Here is a 24,057-nt window from a genome sequence, read left to right on the forward strand (position 1 = left end):
TCCTCTGCTGATGTGATCTTTGGCATGTCCAGAGTTATGAGTGACAAACAAGTTCACCTCTACTATTGCTGAGCCAGAACCCTCTGTCATGACAGAGGCTTGTGACATCATCACCAGCCTCCACAGTATAACAGTGACCATAAATTTAAAGAGCATCTAACACATGATTGCTGTCATCCGAAATGCAGCGCTCCTGGTCACTATTTTCTGTGGCTTAGCTGAACTTCATGTCTTGACAGAAAACCTTTTATTCCACAACTGGAAATTTTGCTTGCCTTCCATGATTCATATGGCACTCGCCACATAGAACCACACAGACGTCGACACCACTGCCATTCACTGCAGACCAGTTGTTTAAGTCTCTTGACCCCTTGCAGGCCATAGCTGCCACCCAGCCCCACCTCCTACTTCAGTCCCTTCGTGCTACATGGCGAGTCCCTCAGCCACCCCAAAGTGCAATTGGCAGTGATGTCCCCACAGTCCATGCTTCGAGATGCACAGTCAGATGTAGTGCAAATCATGATGTGTTTGAACAGCGAGATGTCCAGCTTAACTGCTGCTCTCACTAGCTCTCGTCTGCCCATTTCTGCACTCCCCATCCTGCCCCACCCACACAGTCCAAGGTCACTATCCACATGGCTCATGCAACTGTATCTTCCCTCTCCACAGTGACTGCCAGAATGCACACCTGTGCAGGTGTTACTATTCCCTACTGGGCTGGCAAGCTGGAGGACCCATGTAATGTTGAACTTTTGTGCTGGTATCACTAGCACTTCAGCAGTGACATTGCCAACTGCAGACAACTGTGCCCATGGCATTCAAACACAGTTAATGACTGTGGCACACCCAGTTTCTCAGCAATTCCTCAGTGCCTGTTTGCACTTGACCACTGGAACCCCACCTCACTTATCACCTATCTCATAACATCAACTGCAGCTCAAGCCTGTCCATCTTCCCATGAGAACTCCTGCCCTGGTCTGGCTCCCCACCCCCCTTCCTCCTCACTGACACAAATGGCTCCATCATCACTACCTACAGTCCCCACACCTGCCGCCCTCATCCCAGACTTGATGAAGAGGTTCTTTAGACTTTCACTGTGGCTGATGTCACTGACCTAATCCATGGCACAGATTTTACCTCCCGTTTCAATCTTCTTCCTGACCTTGCACAGTGTCACCTAGTTGACGGCACGTCGGGTCACTCCATCCCCACTGGTCACCTTGCCATTAAACAACTTTCTTACAATGGCCCTTTCACTAATTTCCTTTCTGAATTCCCGCCTCTCACCCACCACCAGTACCACCTGCGAGTTGCACAATGATATGATGCACTACATCATGAGTGCTCCAGGCTCACCGGTTCACTGCTGTGCCTGTTCTCTTCCATAGGGCAACCACAGGTTTGCACAGGCAGATATCTAGACTTCCACTGATGGTAGAATCCTCTGCCCATCCAAAAGCCCTGGATCCTCCACACTTCATTTAGCAATGAAGAAAGATGGGACCTATGTGCTTGTAGTGATTATCGGCAGCTCAGTGTGAGAACAATTCCTGACCATTGTCCTGTCCCACTCTTACACAGCTGTAGTAGTGACATAAGAAGGGTAACAAACCTGTACTGTGCACCCTACCTGTAACAACCAGTTTCGAGAGGACTAAGCATGACCTCACCAGTGTGGCCCTTCTGGCACACCCCTACTCTCAACCTCTCTTGCTCTCACCACTGATGTGAATCAGTTCACGATCAGCTCGGTCCTTTGACAGTGCATCAAGTACATTTGGCAGCCTCGCCATATTCTGGGCTAAGCTATGTGAGATCCAGCACAAATGGGCTGGGTGCAGTCAAGAAATGCTCATCATCAAAGAGATAGTGAAGAACTTCCGCTCTTTTATCATCTTCACTGACCACCGCTCTCTTGTGACAGGGTTTCATCAGAAATACGGTGCCAAAATATCACAGTTCCATCAGCAGGAGTCTCAGTTTTCTACCAATATATACCAAGTAGCTGATGTTGATAACATTTTTGTTGACTATCTCAGTTGCTCCTGCACCTTGAGCCATCTGTTAGATTAAAAAGTCATCGCAAAAGCCCAGTCCACCAATCCCACACTAGCTCAGTTAAGGCAGAACCTAAATTGTGACATTGCCCTCCAGGTCCTCGGCACAGGCCTGCAAATTTAGTGTGATATACTTTCTGACCTCACACATACTGTCAGCTCCAAAGATCCCATCCACACCTCCCCCCCCCCTCCCCCCCACTTTCTGTAAACCAGCTTTTGACTGCTTGCATGGCTTGGCACAAACTGGCATCTGCATGTCCACTGCCCTCATCCAGGAACATTTGTTCTGTCCTGGCATCCAATGGGACTGTTGCACTTGGGCCTGCATCTGTGTGTCATGCCTGTGCACTGAGTGGATTTCCAACATTTACACTGACATCATCTACATCTACATCTACATCCATACTCTGCAAGCCACCTGACGATGTGTGGCAGAGGGTACCTTGAGTACCTCTATCGGTTCTCCCTTCTATTCCAGTCTCGTATTGTTCGTGGAAAGAAGGGTTGTTGGTATGCCTCTGTGTGGGCTCTAATCTCTCTGATTTTATCCTCATGGTCTCTTCATGAGATATACGTAGGAGGGAGCAATATACTGCTTGACTACTCGGTGAAGGTATGTTCTTGAAATGTCAACAAAAGCCCGTACCGAGCTACTGAGTGTCTCTCATGCAGAGTCTTCCACTGGAGTTTATGTATCATCTCCGTAATGCTTTTGCGATTACTAAATGATCCTGTAACGAAGTGTGCTGCTCTCCATTGGATCTTATCTCTCTCTTCTATCAACCCCATCTGGTACGGATCCCACACTGCTGAGCAGTATTCAAGCAGTGGGCGAACAAGCGTACTGTAACCTACTTCCTTTGTTTTCGGATTGCATTTCCTTAGGATTCTTCCAATGAATCTCAGTCTGGCATCTGCTTTACCAACGATCATTTTTATATGATCATTCCATTTTAAATCACTCCTATGCGTACTCCCAGATAATTTATAGAATTAAGTGCTTCCAGTTGCTGACCTTGACCTGCTATATTGTAGCTAAATGATAAGAGATCTTTCTTTCTATGCATTCGCAGCACATTACACTTGTCTACACTGAGATTCTATTGCCATTCCCTGCACCATGCGTCAATTCGCTGCAGATCCTCCTGCATTTCAGTACAATTTTCCATTGTTACAACCTCTCAATATACCAAAGCATCATCCACAAAAAGCCTCAGTGAACTTCCGATGTCATCCACAAGGCCATTTATGTATATTGTGAATAGCAACGGTCCTACGATACTCCCCTGCGGCACACCTGAAATCTTTCTTACTTCGGAAGACTTCTCTCCATTGAGAATGACATGCTGTGCTCTGTTATCTAGCAACTCGTCAATCCAGTCACACAATCCAATCATCAGATCCCTGCCATCCCTAGACACCTGTTGCTATCTTCTCACAATAATAAACCAGTTTAGACTCTGGCCAGAAGCCATCCCCATCCCAGACACTTTGGCTGAAATGGTTACTGCAGCATTTATCATGCCTGGGTTTTGCATTTTGGCTGCCCCACCACAATTCACTTCCTATTTATTCAAAACCCTATCTGAGACTTGCTCCCTTGCTCATTTTACCACCATCTACCACCCCACACCTAATGGCACGGTGGATTGTTTCTATCATACTTTAAAATCTGCCCTTATCTGCTATGACACAAAATGGTCCACAGCCCTGCCACTTGTCCCGTTAGGTTTGTGGGTGGCCTACAAGCCGACCTGGAAGCATCAGCCACTGACCTGGTTTACATGCAGCCCCTACCCCTACCAGGCAACCTTATTGAGCTGCAGACTCTCATGCTACAGCCCATGTCCTTGCTTGTGTCCAGCAGCTTCAACACAGTTTGGCCTGGTTCTGACTGATGCCTCCACAGTGCCATGGTGAGGGCAAGACTTTTGTACACCGTGACCTAGTGTTGTACACTCATGTAATGCTACACATAAATGCCCCCACTCTGTCCACAATACTCAGGTTCTCACCTCATTTCACAATTAAATGACAAAACATTTACCACGCATGTCCATGGCACCGGTTCCGTTGTGTCCTTCAATAGATTAAAGCCAGCTTACATGCTCACTCTCAACAATGTCCACTGGAAGTCCAGGTCTCTGTGTCTGCCACTGATGCCACTGCTGATGCCACTACCGACACCACCCCTTTACCCCGCCCCCGCCAGTGCTGCTGAATCATCAGCTGGCACCTGGGACCTCTCTCCCATTTGTTTCTCCTCCTACTCCTGCCTTTTAGCATGTGGAGCCTGATACTGAGCATGTAGTGCCTGATCTGAACCCACTACCTCACCACTGCCACCAGACAGAGCCTCAGACAATGCTCCTCCAGACCTCCAGACTCGATGCCATGCCCTGCAACCATGCCAGCCAGCTTCTCACAAGGGTGTCTGGAAGATAGCAGCAACAGCAGCATCTGCACTTACTCAGCATGCACTATATCATATGTGGCAGCTGCACATTGTGCATAGCTATATGTGCTCTGCCTGCCCGAGTGCTCACCCCCCAACCCGCACTCAGTGAGACTACACCATGCTGCATCTCCTCGTGCTGCCCAACACCTCCTCTGCACCCATTGCCCTGCCACATAGCCCCTTGTTTCCCGAGATGCAGCCCGAGTGATGTTGCACATCATCAGGCATGCCTTCGCCAATGCAGTACAAAACGCTGTACTGCTGCTTGTCTGTCACAAGTTCTGGACTGCTGCCTGCTGCCATACACAGCACACCACCCTCGTTCATCACCGTCGCTACTGCACTACCCTTGCCACTGGTAGCGGCCTGCTGTTTGCCCACCGCAGTCCGCACCACTACACCCTGCTGTCAACTCAGTGGCTGTCAGATGGTGTGCACATCACCTGTCACCCATCCATGCCACCGCTGCCAGTGCTCACTGCCGCAGTGATCTAAGCAAGGGGTTCTTTAGGCTGGTCAGTAGTCTTCCCTGGCTGTCTACTTAGGATTTGCCCAACAAGTGAGTTGTGGTCTACAATGCAGAACTATATGTTTCTGAATGCCCTGGTGTGGATAAGACATTTTCTCATCTGCTTTGACTTCCTCAGTTCCATCCAAGTGATTTCATAGATGTACCCAGCAGAAAAAAATGCCTCAGATGATTATGGACTCCGTGACGCATCTCCGTAACATGGGACAGGAAGCAGAATTCTGCTGGGTATCAGGACATGTCAGAATCCAGTATGATAATAATTCAACCAAGGGAGCTTGTCAGGACACACAGCGGAAACATATGGTGTCTCCTTATGCAATATTTCCTCACTGTTGAGCCAGAAAGTCATAAACTGTTGTGGGGCAGAGTGTTTCGATGTGTTGGAAAAGAAGCTCCGGTCTGTGAAACCAATTATCTGTCTGTGTTGAGCCTCCTTCTGGCTGCAGAAGCTGGATGAAGTGGCACTGACCTGTCTCCATTGTCCTCTGACCCATGGCTGTTTGCTCCTGTGAGGACCTGCCAGTTTGTGGAGCACGTGGAGTGTTTGTTTCAATACATCACATTCTAACAGACTGTTCTATATTCTAACAAGAGCGCAAGAGTAAATTTAAGTGAGAACCTGCTGTCTATGTTAGTTGATGGTAAGATGAGTGTGGTATACATATTAAAATTTTGTGAATTTCCAGACTCGAACCTAAACTGTTAGGCTGGAGGTTTTAGAATGTTACAGAGTGACTGTCACATCCTGTTTTTATTTAATAAGCAGGCAGCCACATTAGTTCCTGTGTTCCTTTTCCAATATTTTAAGAACTGATGCATGGCAAGCTTTTATAGTATGTTTGTTTTTGTGTGTTTTTTCTACAATTTTTTAGCATTCTTACTCATTTTAATCAAATTTATCTTGTCAGATCTTAGTATCGGCTCTGAAAACATTTATGTCATTTGCCCAAATAAATTTGTCACCATCAAATAAGCCAAAACCAAATGTTGGGTGGTACATGAAAACAAGGTAGTGATATTATAAAATTCAGCAGGAGTGTTTACTCTCTGGAGTACATGACAACTGAATGTAGTAATACACCATTGCATCGCAGCTACAGTAAAAATAGTGGCAGAATATTCCTGTCTGACTTGTTTATATTGAAAGAGTTTTGTTTCTTTTAATCACATTACATTATCATGTCCAAGAATTAACTTGGCCACAGACATATTGCTGTCTTTGTATATAGCAGTAAATGCTGTCAGTGAAAAACAAAGGCAGAGAGTAGATCTCCTAAAAGAATTTTTATTGTGAAAAAACTGGCGTTTTTGGTTTTATTGTTGAAAAAATTGTTTAAATGATGGAAAAGTATTGGGAAATCTTACTAATATTTTGAAGCCAAACAAGTGTAAGCAGTAAAGAATGCTGTACAACCAAAGCAATTACATTGCATATTTTCATTAAAAAAAGATTTAGAAACTCTTATTCAAAAATTTTATTCTTTTTAAGGATAAGTTGACAATAGTACCCATCAGTTATTTATGTGTAAAAAAATCTGTTTTCACGAGAAGTTAAATCTCCATTCATCAACAGAAAACACATGTTATATCAACAAGTCAGTGATAAAAAATATATGTATATGTATATGCTCACATTTGTTATTTATAAAAATATGTTAAGTCTTGATTTTTTTCAAATAATATCACAACACTGCAGCAAGCAGAGAGTATATATACAAAGAAATTGTCTGTGAATGATAGAACACTTCTATCCTTAGTGTCACTTTTGAGAAGTTGGTCTACTACCACTGCGGGTTTCTTACTCAACCCTGTAAGATGTGTCACATTGAGTGCAAGACTTATTGGTCCTGCCAAGGTGTTTGTATTATACTCTGGTAACATCTTGTGCAATTTTTGTGAAGTCCTTGCAATCCTTTTCTGTGCCATCATACTCTGGAAGAGATGAATAAGGAACTAAATTTTGAATGTAGTTAGGAAACTATCAAATGTAGAATCATCCTAATACACTAAAAAATCTGGGAATAGTTAACATGAAAGCCTTCTGCAGATTAATATCTTAATTTTTCTTTTATATAATGTGCAATTTAGAGCAAAATAATAATTTATGTTATTAATTAAATTTCAGTGCAACATCGTATCATCAAAGTTTCCAGACACTGCAAACACTAACCAGCATTACTTCTTTCAGCAAATAATGTGGTGTGTGTGTGTGTGTGTGTGTGTGTGTGTGTGTGTGTGTGTGAGTGAGAGAGAGAGAGAGAGAGAGAGAGAGAGAGAGAGAGACCTTCAGCATACTGGACAAGGGAGACCTTGTCAGTGCAGGTGCACCGTTTCCCAGTCACCAGGCTGCCTGTGTCATGTCCCCAAACAAACCCAATCCAACCTCTGCAACATCTGAGTTCATCCCTATACAACTCCCAAGCCCAATCCCTTGCCACAGTGATCATGTCCCTGTAAAAGACCCAAGTGGAAGACCCTGCCCAGTCCATCCACCCAGCATTTCGTATTTCAGTCCTGTCACAGGCTTATCATACCGAATTAGAGTTTGGGCCATATGTGAAAGCTGTAGTGACATGTGCCAGCTATACTGCAATCACTGCACAGCTTTTTATATTGGTATGACCACCAATGAGCTGTCCACCAGGATGAATGAACACCACGAGTGTGGCCGAGAGCAAAGTGGACCACCATGTGGCACAACATGCAGCTGTACATGACAAGCTAAACTTCAGTGGCTGCTTTACAACCTGGGCCATCTGGATCATTCCATCCACAACCAGCTTTTCTGGACAAAGCAGATGGGAAATATCCGTACAACAGATTCTCCTCTCCAGAAATTATCCCGGCCTCACCCTAAGGCAACCTTCTATCCACACCCCATCCACCCAAGGAGTTTCTGCTCCCTCTGTCCTATCACCTCCTTCCAATTCATGCTCCCTCACCCTCATTGTGCATTGCTCTCTGGCCAAGCAGTTCCAGGTGCTCCACTCCAGAACCGCACTGCTGCTACGGTCGCAGGTTCGAATCCTGCCTCGGGCATGTATGTGTGTGATGTCCTTAGGTTAGTTAGGTTCAAGTAGTTCTAAGTCTATGGGACCAATAACCTCAGATGTTAAGTCCCATAGTGCTTAGAGCCATTTTTTGCATTGCTCTCTGCCAATGCACCCACCAGTCTTTTTCTCTCTCTGCTCCTCTCCTTTTCTCTGCTTCTCGCAGCCTCCTAGCAGCTTTGACCTACCATCTTCTAGTCACTGCACAGTGCACCAGATAGCGCTCTTCTCTCCCTGCATCCATACCCAACCATCTGTCCTGCTTCCCTGCACCAGTCCAGGTTGTTGCTTTCGTTGTTCAATGCAACAGTTGCTACCGGCCCAGAGCTGTCGACGTTAGCAGTCATGTGTACATGAGGTGTGCCTGCTTATGTGAATGTGTGCATTTTTCTTCCTTTTCTGAAGAAAGGCTTTGGTCAAAAGCTATGTGTAACAGTCTTTTTGCTGTGGCTGTCTGCAGCTCAGTGCTGCATCTTTAGGGTATCAGTCTCTCCCTTCCATAACTGCTAATATTCTTAGCTGGACTTTCCATTGTTTAGTACTGAAAGGAACTTTGATAGACAGGGACCACTTGTGTGATGAAATGAAACAAACATATTATTTCACTACTGTAATTAGGGAACACACAAATTTACAAAGACTGAAGGAATCAAGCATAAGGAAAAAAATAGTTAAATACGTGTGTGTGTGCATGGGGGTGGGGGGTGGGCGCATGCGTGTGTGTGTGTGTGTGTGTGTGTGTGTGTGTGTGTGTGTGTGTGCGTGCATGCGCGCTTGTGCCTTTTCTCAGCAGGGGACCATAAAATGAAACAACAGAGATACACAGTAAATGTTCAGTGTAGCTGCCAGGGTTCACCATTTGCAGGTTGGCTCTTATCTTCTTCCAATTAAGACATTTGCAATTAAAAGCTTGTTCTTAAAATAGATCAAATGCTTTTGTTTGACAGTGTCAGATTTCAATGAACTACACTGTTCTATCACATCTCACTTTTCTGGCTTTGCTGTTTCTCACTCCACTATAACATGATTAACTGTCTACCAAGATATACTCAATCCAGTCACTCATACTCAATACCCAAGAGGAACATATATTCCTAAATAGGTGCAACATGGTACTAAATCAAATGTATCAAAGAAAGGGTGTAATTTATACGCGCCCTGCTGGTTGTGATGTAGAATGTCATTTGATTCAAAGTCGCTCAATAGATTCGATATATTTTATAGAAACCTGTAACCAACTCAGTTGTGTATAGTAGTAGTTCCCTTAATCTTTTCTACTGCTTTTCAGCACTCACACTCAGTCACTCTCTCTCTCTCTCTCTCTCTCTCTCTCTCTCTCTCTCTCTCACACACACACACACACACACACACACACACTGAAATTGGAACTCAAGTCATCTTAGGTTATCTATAGATATCTGACATTGGAAATAAATGTTTTGTCCTTGGACAGCAATAATTTCAGTGATCTACTAAAACAATATTTGAATAGGACTAGAAGAGACACATGAAATGAGAAGTGAAAATTTACTATTAACAAATCTACCAAATTCCTTGTTATAAAGCTATAAAGAAGGTAAAATAATCCTTTGTTGCTGAAAAAAATGAAAATAACTTTTTCAGTTTCAATTGTCTTGATGTCATTGTGGTGAACTGAGATTTTTATACGTATACATTGTGGCATGTTACTATAACCTTTTAAATACGTTTATCTACCACGGCTGACTGTCACACAAGACGGGGGGTGGGGGGGGGGTTTGTAACTCAGACACTGAAATGACACTTAGTTGTGTTAAGTTTTACAATTTCAATTCTTTATCATTTTGCAAAAAAAAGCTATAAGTTCAGTAATGACTCTTTCGCCCACCACAGAATCTGCATTATATTGAACATTTCTGGCAGATAAAAACTGTGTGCCAGTCCAGTATTTAACTGGGAACCTTGCCTTTCCTGCGTAACATTATTAATGACTGAGTTATCTAGGTAAAAGTCACAAACAACACTAACAGTTTTACTGCCACCAGCTCCTCTCCTGTCTTTCAAATTTTGCAGATGTTCTCCTACATACCTTTTGGACTAATACTCCTGGAAGAAAGGATACTGTAGATAAATGACTTAATCATAGCCTAGGGAATTGTTTCGAGAATGAATCTTTTACTTGGCAGTGATATGCAGGAGAACTTCTGTGATGTCTGGGAGGTAGGAGAGAGCTACTGGCAGAAGTGAATCTGAGAGGGCAGGTCTGAGTCATGCCTGGATAGTTCAGATAGAAAGAACAAGTCCCTGTTCGAGTCCTGGTGTGAGTCCTGGTCCAGTATGTAAATCTGCCAGGAAGTTTGAAAACAGTGTACACTCCACTGCAGAGTGAAAGATTCATTATGAAAAGAATTCCCTAGCTATGTCTAGCCATTTACCTGCAACACCCTTTCTTCCAGGAGTAAGCAAGTAAACTTCAGTAAAATATGGAAAGTAAGACAGCTACTAGTGGAAGTAGAGCTGTGAGGGTGAGTACTGAGTCATCCCTGCATAATTTGAATATTTGCCACCATCTGCTAAAACATTTAAAATTAATTGTGTACCTGTGGTCAAAGAGGATAAAGAACTAGAAGCTTCTGCAATGCCTTCAAAGTCATAGCAACATGTGTGGTCCAAATTGTCAGAGATTAATTTCATATCAATTTCTCTTTTGTGTTTTTCTATTATATTTTTTAATATTTCTTCAGAATTCTGTTGAATCTCTGAAAATTCTGCAAAAAGAAAATGAAATTTGAGAGGATAGCATATTATTTTGTATTGAAAAAATGGTATTTGTACTCCATAACATATATTTGTTTCAGCATTATTGTAATAATGTTACTCTCACTCTCACTCTCTCTCTCTCTCTCTCTCTCTCTCTCACACACACACACACACACACACACACACACACACACAGCTATTGTTTCTTCTCAGCATTGCTGCCTGATTAAAGTGAGGTGTGGATGATATAGACGTGTAAAAGATGTGGTTTTAGAGGAGAGGAAGAAATGGCAGGGAAAGGGTTTAGGAAGAATCATATATTGTGAAAGAATTATGGATATTCTGGGGGTAGGGTAGGGGCTGGTGTGGGAAACATTATGGGAATAGTATACAGGGATAGTGAAGCAATTGAAGTAAGAACACAAAATAAGGAAAGGGTGATATATATGAACACAATGCAGTAAAAAGTAATAAGAAGGGTCTGAGGCTGGTGTGAGGGCAAGGGGGTGAAATAACAAGGAAATGGGATAGGGAGCAGGGTTGGGTAGAGGACAGGGAATGATGGAGACAGGTGGCAGATGAGTCACAGCAACAGAGGGTATGTTGCAGGTATAGTTTTTATTTTCACAAGTCACAGATGGCGTAGGTTGTTAAGAAGCAGAGCAATTTGCTTAGCAAGTAGATGATGTTAGTTGCTCCTCCACCACAACTTAGTGATGGTAATACATCTGGCTATATTACTGGTTTGTGGCCATATCGGTGTAACCAAGTGCACTTAGTGCTTTAAAGTTCATAGGTATTGTGGCTGCTTGTGCACATTGCCCTAACTCCAATGCCATAGGCAGTGCTAGCACGAGGGCTGGAATACGAGTGGTGTATTGATGTTTGGCACAGGTCTTTCAGCTGTCTTCCCGAGGATATGACAGTTTGGACTGGGAGCTTAAAGCTGGGTAGGCACATAGATGGCTATGAATGTTATGTATGTTGTGTGGATGATAGAATATTGCTTTGAAAGATGTAGGAAGGATAATGGGGAGGATATGTTCATTTAAAGGGATAGTCAGACAATGTAATTCAGTTTCCCAGTCCTTGGTAGATAGTGGTGATGAAGAAGGGGCTATTTTGTGGTTGGTCAGCAGGTGTACAGTGATTATGGAATGAACATATGGATATGATATGGGATAATCTCTTTTCGGACAAGATGAGAAGAGTAATGTCAATATCCAAAGGCCTTTGTAAAACTTCCAGCATACTAGGAGGATGATCCTTTGTTACTGCAGTTAGCGCATCTGTGGGTGACTGATCTATATTTTTTAGTGCTTAATAGTTGGTAGCTGCTGAAATAGAGGCAATTTTTTGAATTTATTTGCAACATGCTCCATTGCAGTATTTGTAATACTACAAGTACATGTGTGTGTGTGTGTGTGTGTGTGTGTGTGTGTGTGTGTGTGTGTGTGTTGAGTGTAGTGTAATGTTCATGTTGTATGATGATGATGATGATGATGATGATGATGATGATGATGGTGATGATGAGAGAAGGTAGAGGGTGAAACCCAGTGCTTGCACATAGCCTACTTTTTGTGAATAGCACCAAGGAGGCCACTGATCTTAACTTCCCCATTCGAAGGACAGATCATCATCAACAGTGTCACATACCCTCACTTCATGAGACACTGGAGAGGTTTGGTATTTAAACTAGGACATTGGTACAAAGTCTGATGTTCAGGAGCTTTACACCACCACCTCTCCTTGCCTTGCCAGCCAAATGCTGATGATGAAAAATTTTTACACCACCAGGATTCAAACAGTCATAGCCCCATGTCAAGCACCACTGCACAAGTGTATATTAGTGACCTTGGCCACAGAGGTGGGTTACAAGCAGTGCTTGTGACTGGCTTTAGTGTGAGTGTAGGTTCTTATGTACTCATCACTGATATGGGTGTCCATGTCTAGGAAGCTCACTGACCTGATGGGAGAAGGTGAACTATGAGAGAAAATGTGTTAATGAGGGTCTGTTGTCCTTAATCTGGGACTAGATCATCATCAGTAAATCTGAACAAGGCACAGGATTTAGAACTATGAGTAGCTAGTAAAGATTACCCTAGATGGCCTTTGAGTGGAATGGCGTAGGAAGTCACAGTCTTGAGTGCGCAATGCAGTGCAGTAGATGTGACTGTAGGTGATGCCTTTAAACAAGTTGAAGTTGTGGGTAAGCCATGGTTACAAGGGAGGAGGAGATAAGTTTAAAATCAGCTGAATAAGTTAGAGTTGGACTGTGACATGAATGGGGATGTTAGTATAAATTTAATTATTGAATACATTTAATTTCTTAGAATGAAGGAATAGATTATTAGAGCACAGCGTAAGTTTGATAACTTTGCAGATAAAAAAATATTTTTCTAGAAAAATAATTATATGCATTGGCTACAAAAAAAGTCTGATACTTCTGTAGAATAGAAATTACATGTGACATCTAAAAATCTTAGAGGTTTTGTACATACTGTGCATTTCCACTGATTCTGTAGGCCCAATCTTGTCAACATATATTTTCAACTCTTTCATGCTACAGGAGACTGTGTCGTCTTTCCCTCCTCCTTCATCAGCGTGAAATATCACATTTTCTTGAACATCATTCTTTACTTCAGTTGTTTCATGGGTACTGCATTGATATTTGTATCCACTGAACATTGCACCAAGCACTGCAAATCAAATTTATTACACTATGTTTATTAAAAACAGATCTTAAATAAAAACAACAGCAGTAGTTTGATCAGATACATGTATGAACAAGTCAGAAGGGTGACTAGGGATTGAAATGTACCAGGTAGTGAGGGGTTGCTTTTTTTCATAAAGTTGCTCTCACAACATACTAAAAAGTGTTTAAAGCCCTACATGTATACATTTTGTTGTTGTAAGAGCATGTGAAGGAATTTGCTGGAACAGAAATCATTTCTTACCACAAGTCATCAGTTTTGTTGATACACCATTAATTCATGTATTCTGTTTTAGTCAGATTATCTTTTTGCTTCTCTCCATTGTCTTCTTGAATGGTTATGCTTTTTCTCATTTCATATTATTCATACACATATCATTTTCCACCAATCCTATCATGAAAGGGGCCTTTGTATATGTGGGTTGTATCAAACTATACATTCACGAACTGCTCATGGGTACTCAGATAGATGGTGTCATGCAGATGGCACAGGCTAAGTAGATGTGGAGATAAACAAACATCTCCCATTTCTTGACTGCTGGTTAAATGGAGACCAAATGGTGTGCTATGGTATAACATTTATTGAAAGCCAATGAATTGAGATTTGTCCTTGCACATCTTCAGCTGTCATAAGTCCATCTGAACAGACCTCTAAAAGCTCAAGGGTACCAACTGACCGACGTGTCTTCCTCAGCCGACAGGTGTCACTGGATGCAGATATAGGGGGGCATATGGTCAGCACACTGCTCTCCTGGCTGCTGTCGGTTTTTGTGACCAGAGCTGCTAATTTCCAGTCAAGTAGCTCCTCAATTGGTCTCACAAGGGCTGAGTGCATCATGCTTGCTGACATCACTCAGCAAACTCAAATGATCATGCTAGACAAGCCTGACAGCACATAACTTTGGTGATCTGACAGGAAGCTGTTTTATCACTGCTGCAAGGCCACCAGCCTCCAGCTGTCACTACCCATTGCAATATGAAGGTGTCCTAAGTACACTAGTATACAGGGCACATGGAATTTCCAGTCAAGAAAGTATACTAAAGAAGTTTAACTACTTACAGTCAGTTATCCAGAACAATGGCTACTACAACTGCTAGATCTGGTGTGTCTTGAAACTGAAGGAGACTATGCCTAATGTTGCAGTAGAGGAAAAAGAAAAAAACATATAGCATGGGTATTCATACCTTACATCAGAAACATATCCACTAAAATTGGAATAATTCTCTGCAGAGACAATGTCAAATATGTGTTCTGTCCACTGCAAAAGAACATAGCCTTAGGGAGCTCTATGGAAGATGAACTGAGCCTCTGAAACTGGGAATGTGCTGCATCCCATGTCAGTGTGGGGAAATGTACATAGGTCAGACAACCCAGATTGCACAGGTGCCACAACAATAGGCAACAGACAAAAAAGTCAGCTTTTGCGGATTGCTGCCTCTCCACAGGACGTACAATGAACTTTGATGGGACCAAGGTGAGCAACAGGCCAATGCTATCTAGGACTGCATCCTAATAAAATACCATGAAGCATGTCTCCTCTGTTTAAGCAGTGTCTTAAAACACAATGAGACAGCAGCTGAGGACCATGTTTCATGCCCTGAGATTGTTCTTCCAGCCACACCAGGCTGCTGGGGCTGCAGATATATAAGAAGGTATCCACATGAAGACATTCAGTCATCAGCACCATGTGAAGATGGCATAATCATGACTGTCATGTTGGGAAGCCTGAAATCATGCATCAAGTGACAGGTGGACTACTTTTGTAAAGTAAATACTATACTAAAAATTATGACTAGAGCTAATTTACTCACACTGACAATCATGAGGATTAAGGTAAAACTGTCTCAGTCTGTAGTGCTCAGTTTGAAGGGGTAAGCCCTTACTTTCTTCTGATCTTAAACTTACTTAGACAGTTAATTATAGGGGGACTTACATGGTGCAGGTTTGCGATTTTTGCACTAACAAACATTATCAGAAGTGAAAAACTGATGAATGACAGAAATAATCATCATAGAAGTCTTACAGATTTCTTTTTACATCTAGATGAGCATGATCTTGCTGAAATTAGGCCACAATAGTTGATGCCTTCAAAGTAATATTGAACGACTACCGATGTTATAGCAGGAATTCACCTTTAATTTTCAACATGAAAAGACCCTCTTTTTTTAAAACAAAGGACCCACTGCAAAGGTTTGTTGATAGACGGTAATGGAAATGACCAACTGACTGAGAGCTGAAGTGCATCAGATCATCAGCAACAATTTAGTGGGGCATTTTTACTAAAGAAAAGAGGCTGTGATAATGACAAATGATCAGTTTTTGCCTTAAAGACAATCTCAGAGCTCTAGATAAGCAATTTTCTGTGGATGTCTATTTATTACTGGAGATATAGTATCATTTTGTGTTGTTTTACTGAGCACTTGTTTACTTATTTGTACATTATAATCTTTGTTTTACACATATTGCACACCACATGTCGAAGAAAACTTACATCTTAGCATGTTGTTTTGATTATAATTTATGCTGTAGCATACACTGTCTTATTCCTTTTTAAGTTATGTTCCCTTACGGCTTTCCCATCCACATCTGTACTTTGGTGGAGGATACTTCTTGGTATCCTTCCCCTTTCTTGTTCCATTCAAGAATGTGTTGCTGGAAGAACACCTGTTGGTTAGATGCCATATGAGCTCTAATGTTTTTCCAATTTTAATGTCATATTGATTTTGTGAAATGTGTGTAGGTGGAAGAAATATGTTGACTGATTCTTCTTGGGACATACGAATTTGAAATTCCAGCAGTAAATATCCTTGCGACACACAAAATCCCTCCTGTAGCATGTACCATTGGAATGTGAACAGTTGGTCAAGTAAGGCCTTTCTAAGTTACTTTTTCATGAGTCAGTTACATTTCCTTAGGATTACTCCAATCGATCTCAGCCTCTGTTTGTGTGTGTTCATTCCATTTGTAAGTTCCCCTGGACATATTTGTTGCTATATTATGGTTGTTTCTCTCACTTGAACATGCAAATCACCCCCACATTCTGAAAAATAGTATACCGTAGCTTGTAATTAACCTTTATATCAAATGATATGCTTCTGCATGCTGAGTGGTTTCATTGAAGACTATGGCTTACTGTTTAGTTAATTTTCTCATTGAAAAATACATGGCATTGGGGAAGAGAGAGTGAGAGGTGAGGGCATTGGAGAATGATATGAAAAGAAGAAAGGTTTTTTGATAAATACATGGTATTCTGAGTCCAAGAACACTAAGAGCAATCAAACAAATACTAGCAGAGCAATACCACAGAATAAAACAGATTAAGAAGTGATTCCAAATCCCCTAGAAAAGATAGATTGAAGTTGTTTAGTAAGAGCAAGAAAGTGTGTAGAAAATAATGAATTAACCGTAGGAGAAACAAGACTAAAACCCTTTAGGCTGCAGTCAAAACGTTGAGCACTATACACTTCTTCCTTAGATTTCTACGATAAAGTTAGTGGAGCTTTAGTATAGTTTAACAACAGTATGCCATTCACTGCTAAATTAATACTCAGCACTAATCCAAGAGATATCTCCAAGTTACATAATTATGAGAACAATATACAAAACATGGAAGTCTGGGTTTGAGTTCTATTTTGATACACAGTTTTCATTTTTTTGCAAGCAAACACTTTACTAAGAGTGAAAGAAGTTATTTGAGAAATTTCTCGATTTCTAAAATCAAATTTGTAATTATGATTCCTGGTCTGCATTTTTTTTAATAAATTATCTTCTTATTTAGTAAAAACAATCTTACCAAAGATAGCTGCTGATAGCGACACAATCAGAATCCATATACCAAGAGAAAATGTGTGCCTTTCTTGTAGAAATCCATGCCTTTTGCCTTCTGCATCATCAGGGCAAACACACTTGTAACTAAGTTTTGAGTGTTGATAGAGACATTTTGCACTTTCGGGATTATTACAAACGTCAGCTCCTGGTTTCAAAGTAGTACTTTCACTACCACACCTAGTAACAGAGATAAAACAATGTTTGTCCAAAATATGAAAATGACATCCAAAGGAGGAGTTTATGCTAAAAAAGCAAATTATAATGGTATATCCTTATAAATAATCTGAACACCTTTATCTTTGTTACATTTGAATTTTCTAAAGTACGGTACTCATATTCTTGTGAAAATTTTAAGATAATCTATTAGCTAAGTGGAAATTTCTCAAATATTGTTGCTTTAAAGTTACTCTAAATGTATTTCGCTTCTGACATCTCACTTCACCATATTAAAACTTCCAGGTTTGATATCATATGTGTAACAACCTTATGTATAAAATGATCCATGTGTATGTACTGAACTTTCAATTAAACACTTCTTTTTCTAATAAAAATTTCATATGCAGTCCACATGTACTTCTCCAACACTGTAATTAGTTCTGTGTCACTCATAAATATCCGGACTCCAGAAACAGCCTAAAAAACTTTTAAAGGAAAATATTAAGAGCATGTTCTTCTGATATAGCAACTGTTTTCAGCCATATATTTAATGCATCACTTTCATGATTTATTTTTCCAGACAGGCTAAATTTTGCTATTGTTTGACCTCTCTTTAAGAAAGGTTCTAGGACAGATAATAATAGCTTTTGATCCCTTTCACTATTGAGTGCCTTCTCAAAAGTGTTGTAAAAGATAATATTAAAAAATGGTTGAACAAACCTGCAAATGTAATATTTTGAGGCAGTCACAATTCAATGACAAGGTTTCACCTACCCACTTTTTATGAACTTTCTAAGGCCTTCAGTTGTACAGATCACAGGATCCTACGTCCACATCTATATCCACATCCTGCAAACGACTGTGAAGTGCATGGCAGAGGCTACATCTCATTACACCTGTTATTAGGGCTTATTCCAATTGCACTCACATATTGGCTGTGGGAAGAATGAGTGCCCAAATGTCTCAGAGCACACTGTAATTAATCTAATCTTGTCTTGACGGTCTGTATGGGAGTGATACGTAAGTGTTTATAGTATATTCCTAGATCTGTCACTTGAGGGGAGCTTGAACACCCTATGACAACAATGTTAAATTGATACTTGGCTTCTCTACATTTCAGAAATCACTGCAGCAATGGACATAGAACTTTTACAAGACATTACACATTACATATTCTGATTTAAGGGCATTGAATTTCAGTCAGTGGTTTGAGAAATACAATACTTTAAATAAACTAGTGTTCAAAATTAAAAAAACAAACTGCTATATCCCTGTCCTGTGTCTAATACAAGATATAATCATACAAACAGTCAACAGATGTCATTACAATCACGTTTTGCATGGAAGACGGCATTACAATCAATGTACAACTACACCAGCAATGACTTCAGGGCACCTGTCAAGTGGGGGTAGTGCCTGCAGGGTAGGCCCACATCCGCAATTGCTGTGTACACAGTCACAGATGGTGCAGTATGGTGCAGAGAAGATGCCTACAGACCCTCTGCTGTGGGGAGCCACAGAAACAATGGAAGCAGGAGAGTCACAAACTGTTGTGGCCTGATGGCTTAATGTGAACTGTTCTGTTGTTTCTTGGATGAGGCGACAGTGTATAGAGACCGGAACTGTATCCCTGAGACCAGGAAGGGTCGACCACATGTGACATCAGAAAGAGTGGACCATTATTTGCCAGGAAGGGCACGATGATACAGCCTTAGTACTGCACTGCAACTGGCATCTAACCTCACAGCATCCCCTGGATGTGTTATAATGAGGCAAACGGTGCACAGAAGGCTTCAGCGGAGTGGCTTTTATTGTTGGAGACCTGCTGTCTCTTGACCTCTGTAATGTCTTCAAAGAAGGGAAAGTGTAGAGCGGAGCTGTCTACATGCTACTTGGACAGTCGAATGGTGGTCCAATGTTGCTTTCACAAATGAGTCTCGATTTGGTCTGGAAGCGATTCTCGACAAATTCACACTGAATGGCAGGTGTAACACAGTTTTGGGACCCAAACATTATGGAAAGAGACTGTTATCAAGGAGGATCTCTAATAGTGTGGGCAGGGATTATGCTGAATAACCATTCATGAAAATTGTACAGGTGAATCAGCAAGATTTAACTGCTGTCAGGTACCACGAGGAGATCTTGGGATCTCATGCACAGTTGCTGTGAGGTGCTGCAAACCCAGCCTTCATATTGATGAATAATAATGCTTGACCTCATAGAGCACAGGTGTGTGTGTTTCTAGATATTGCACACATGGTGTGGCCTGCTCACTCTCCCAAATTGAATCCCAATTAGCATGTCAGAGATGCACTAGGGAGACAGGCAACAACCCTCCAAGACTTGTGAACAGTTCAGCAGGAAGAATGTGCATTATTGCCTCAACATTAGATTGACGACATCATTCACAGCACAGGCCTGTATTGGTGCCAGAGGTGGTCACACCCCATATTGAGCACATTAACCAGTTGACAGAATCTGTGTGCAAATCTTTTAAGTTGGGAAAAAATTAAGAACAGTTTTGTCTACTGTTATGCATGCAGTCGATAACATTCCACGTTCTTTACATTGTTTCTACTTTACTATCTCCTTTTACACTGCTTTGTGGCAAAATGTGGCAAAATAAAAAAAACCTTGCAAAATTTCTGTTTGTTGCTTTAATTTTGGACATCAGTGGATATAGTTAAAATTTTTTATAATTTTTGCACTCTCTCAAAAAAAGTTTTAATTATTGCAATTTTGTCATATGATTATATTTGGCGTTATGTTTTTATTTTAGTTTGGGAGACTCAGTACATCCACGTGTCAGCTTCATGAAAATTTGAATATTCTACTCAAGTTCTTTCTAAAATCTAGTGAATAATGCAACTAAAAGCTTAATTTTCAGAAACAGCTTCTAAAATCTGAAATGACTAAAAATTATTGAATATATGTTGTATTTCTTTGTTTGTACTATCTCAGAAGCACCCTGTTCAGTATTGTGTAACACCCTTTTGACCATTTTCCATGGATATCATTTTTTTCAAACTTCTATTGCCTAGTACAGCAGTGCAGGTCTCCCGCATCATTCCCCTACACTCTGTCAACGGGTGTGGGACATGATGATCATCATCATATTCCCTAGTGATCATTTCTGCTGTGCACTGTGCTTCATGAATGTGAACTGTGTATTTGTTAAATTTCTCTGGTGCTGTTTTCTCCAGGAATAATTTCTCATATGCTGTCTCTCTAAGACACTTGAATAACAAACATCCATTTCACTCATGGCTCGACTCAAAATTTCAGTATCTGCAGAGCCCTCCATTTCACCACTTGTTCCTTTATAGTTAATGTCACAGATATGAACTACCTGTTTCAATCATTTACATTCATAACGATGTTTTTTGTTTTTTTTTTTTTTCAGAATCTGAAAGTCAACCACCTTCTGGTGTCCACACTGGACATCATAGCAACAGAATTCTTGGAACTCGTACATACTACATGGGTTTATATTATGAAAAACTACTATACTGTTTTCAACAGTGCTATCAATACACACAAAATGATTTTGCTGTTGTAATACTGCAATCCACAGCCTTCTGCATAAAAAATTACATTTTTTTAAATATTGAAGCTATGCTTCAAAAATTTTCTGAATAGTAAGTTTATAAGTAGTTATATATCAATTTCTTAAGGAAATTGCAAATTTTATAATGGGATAAAAATGTAAAAAAATTTTTTTTATGTTCTAACTCCCCTTAAAGTTGGTTTTAGAAACTGTCAAAGTAGGTTTTCATTGGATAGTGTCTGCCTTCAAGCATCCGCCAGTTGAGTTCTTTCAGCATCTCCATGACAAGGTCTCCATTAGTCTCATTTGGTGTGTGTCCAACACACAATATTCTAGGATGGGCTGCACAAGTGTTTTGTATGCAGTCTCTTTTGTAGACTGTTTGCATTTCCCTAGTATTCTTTAGATGAACCAGTCTGCCACTTGCTTTACCTACAACTGCTACTATGTGATCATTTGATTTCATATCCCTACAAATTATTACACACAGGTATTTGTGTGAGTTGACTGGTTACAGATGTGTCTCACTGATATTATAGTCATATGCTACATTTTTTGTTTTGTGAGGTGCACAATTTTACATTTCTGAACATTTGAAGCAAGTTGCCAGTCTTTGCACCATTTGAAATTGTGCACTTTGAAATCTTATCAAGGTATGTGCAACTTCTTTCAGGCACTACTTCATTATAGATAACTGTGTCATCTGCAGAAAATCTGAGGTTACTATTAATATTATCCAAAAAGTCATTAACATACAATTTTTTTGGAATAATGCATTACTGGTTCACTTCATATTTAACATAGGAAACAAAGAGTCTCACTAGATAGCTCTAAGAATGAATCTTGGGTTCAGTTCAGTACATGAATGGGTAATTGTTAAAAGATACATTAGTCACTTTCTCATAGTTTTAAGAAAAACAAAATAAACTTATTTTCTAGTGTGTTATTAAATAGTGCTTAGCTAATGTTACATATTAAAATGTGTACATAGATCTATAATCAGTTACACTGTTGAAGCATAACACCTGATAGGAAACCAGAAAAAAATTATTTTACCTTGTTGACTTGCATACCTTTTAAACTCCCCATAAAATTTCAAGCATGTTTTTGCTTCAGGCAAATCAGATTTTTATTAAACAGTGAGTAATATCTGTTAGCACATTTTACAAACACAAGTCTTTAATAGTTGATGAATATTATTACATTACAACAACTTGTATTTCTGTATCTTATTCATTATCATTGTGAGAAACAGAAGCTACTGGCCATTGTAAAAGTAGATCATAAAAGCCTTTGTGTTTTTCTACAACATATGGCATAACTTTCTTTAAGTCTCTAAGTCTTCAATTGTGCAATTTTTGATGGGTATTTTTCCTTACAGATAAGCTTCTTTACTAAGTAAAGATACTTCATTAGTTTTCTTGAGGATAAAAGTATTCAGACTTTGAAAACCATCTCATCTTATGTACTCAGTTGTTTTCACAATACCTTTATGCTCATGAGAGTATTCAAAATAATGATATTTTGAAATACTACATTGTGAACCCCCATGAACCATGGACCTTGCCGTTGGTGGGGAGGCTTGCGTGCCTCAGCAATACAGATAGCCGTACCGTAGGTACAACCACAACGGAGGGGTATCTGTTGAGAGGCCAGACAAACGTGTGGTTCCTGAAGAGGGGCAGCAGCCTTTTCAGTAGTTGCAAGGGCAACAGTCTGGATGATTGACTGATCTGGCCTTGTAACAATAACTAAAACGGCCTTGCTGTGCTGGTACTGCGAACGGCTGAAAGCAAGGGAAAACTACGGCCGTAATTTTTCCCGAGGGCATGCAGCTTTACTGTATGATTAAATGATGATGGCGTCCTCTTGGGTAAAATATTCCGGAGGTAAAATAGTCCCCCATTCGGATCTCCGGGCGGGGACTACGCAAGAGGATGTCATTATCAGGAGAAAGGAAACTGGCGTTCTACGGATCGGAGCGTGGAATGTCAGATCCCTTAATCGGGCAGGTAGGTTAGAAAATTTAAAAAGGGAAATGGATAGGTTAAAGTTAGATATAGTGGGAATTAGTGAAGTTCGGTGGCAGGAGGAACAAGACTTCTGGTCAGGTGACTACAGGGTTATAAACACAAAGTCAAATAGGGGTAATGCAGGAATAGGTTTAATAATGAATAGGAAAATAGGAATGCGGGTAAGCTACTACAAACAGCATAGTGAACGCATTATTGTGGCCAAGATGGATACGAGGCCCACGCCTACTACAGTGGTACAAGTTTATATGCCAACTAGCTCTGCAGATGACGAAGAAATTGAAGAAATCTATGATGAAATAAAAGAAATTATTCAGATAGTGAAGGGAGCCGAAAATTTAATAGTCATGGGTGACTGGAATTCGAGCGTAGGAAAATGGAGAGAAAAGTAGGTAAAAAGAAGAGGGTTAGTAGAAATCCTTGGGTAACAGAAGAAATATTGAATTTAATTGATGAAAGGAGAAAATATAAAAATGCAGTAAATGAAGCAGGCAAAAAGGAATACAAACGTCTCAAAAATGAGATCGACAGGAAGTGCAAAATGGCTAAGCAGGGATGGCTACAGGACAAATGTAAAGATGTAGAGGCTTATCTCACGAGGGGTAAGATAGATACTGCCTACAGGAAAGTTAAAGAGACCTTTGGAGATAAGAGAACCACATGTATGAACATCAAGAGCTCAGATGGAAACCCAGTTCTAAGCAAAGAAGGGAAAGCAGAAAGGTGGAAGGAGTATATAGAGGGTCTATACAAGGGCGATGCACTTGAGGACAATATTATGGAAATGGAAGAGGATGTAGATGAAAATGAAATGGGAGATACGGTACTGCGTGAAGAGTTTGACAGCGCATTGAAGGACCTGAGTCGAAACAAGGCCCCGGAGTAGACAACATTCCATTGGAACTACTGACGGCCTTGGGAGAGCCAGTCCTGACAAAAC

At 40.7% G+C, this 24,057-nt stretch overlaps 1 protein-coding gene across 1 annotated transcript in view; it reads right to left on the reverse strand.

The window, feature by feature from the left end:
- Positions 1–6,626: 6,626 nt before the first annotated feature.
- The window catches only part of LOC126473984 (neural-cadherin-like), a 76,637-nt gene continuing 59,206 nt past the window's right edge, over positions 6,627–24,057 (reverse strand). The window contains exons 3-6 of the mRNA XM_050101372.1: positions 17,347–17,558; positions 13,341–13,538; positions 10,680–10,847; positions 6,627–6,982 (exon numbers count right to left, since the gene is read on the reverse strand). Of these exons, the coding sequence (XP_049957329.1) occupies positions 6,915–6,982; positions 10,680–10,847; positions 13,341–13,538; positions 17,347–17,558 (646 nt within the window). The 3' untranslated portion in view covers positions 6,627–6,914. The remainder of the gene's footprint in view (positions 6,983–10,679; positions 10,848–13,340; positions 13,539–17,346; positions 17,559–24,057) is intronic.

Source organism: Schistocerca serialis, chromosome 4 (assembly GCF_023864345.2).
Source record: "Schistocerca serialis cubense isolate TAMUIC-IGC-003099 chromosome 4, iqSchSeri2.2, whole genome shotgun sequence".
NCBI lineage: Eukaryota > Metazoa > Arthropoda > Insecta > Orthoptera > Acrididae > Schistocerca > Schistocerca serialis.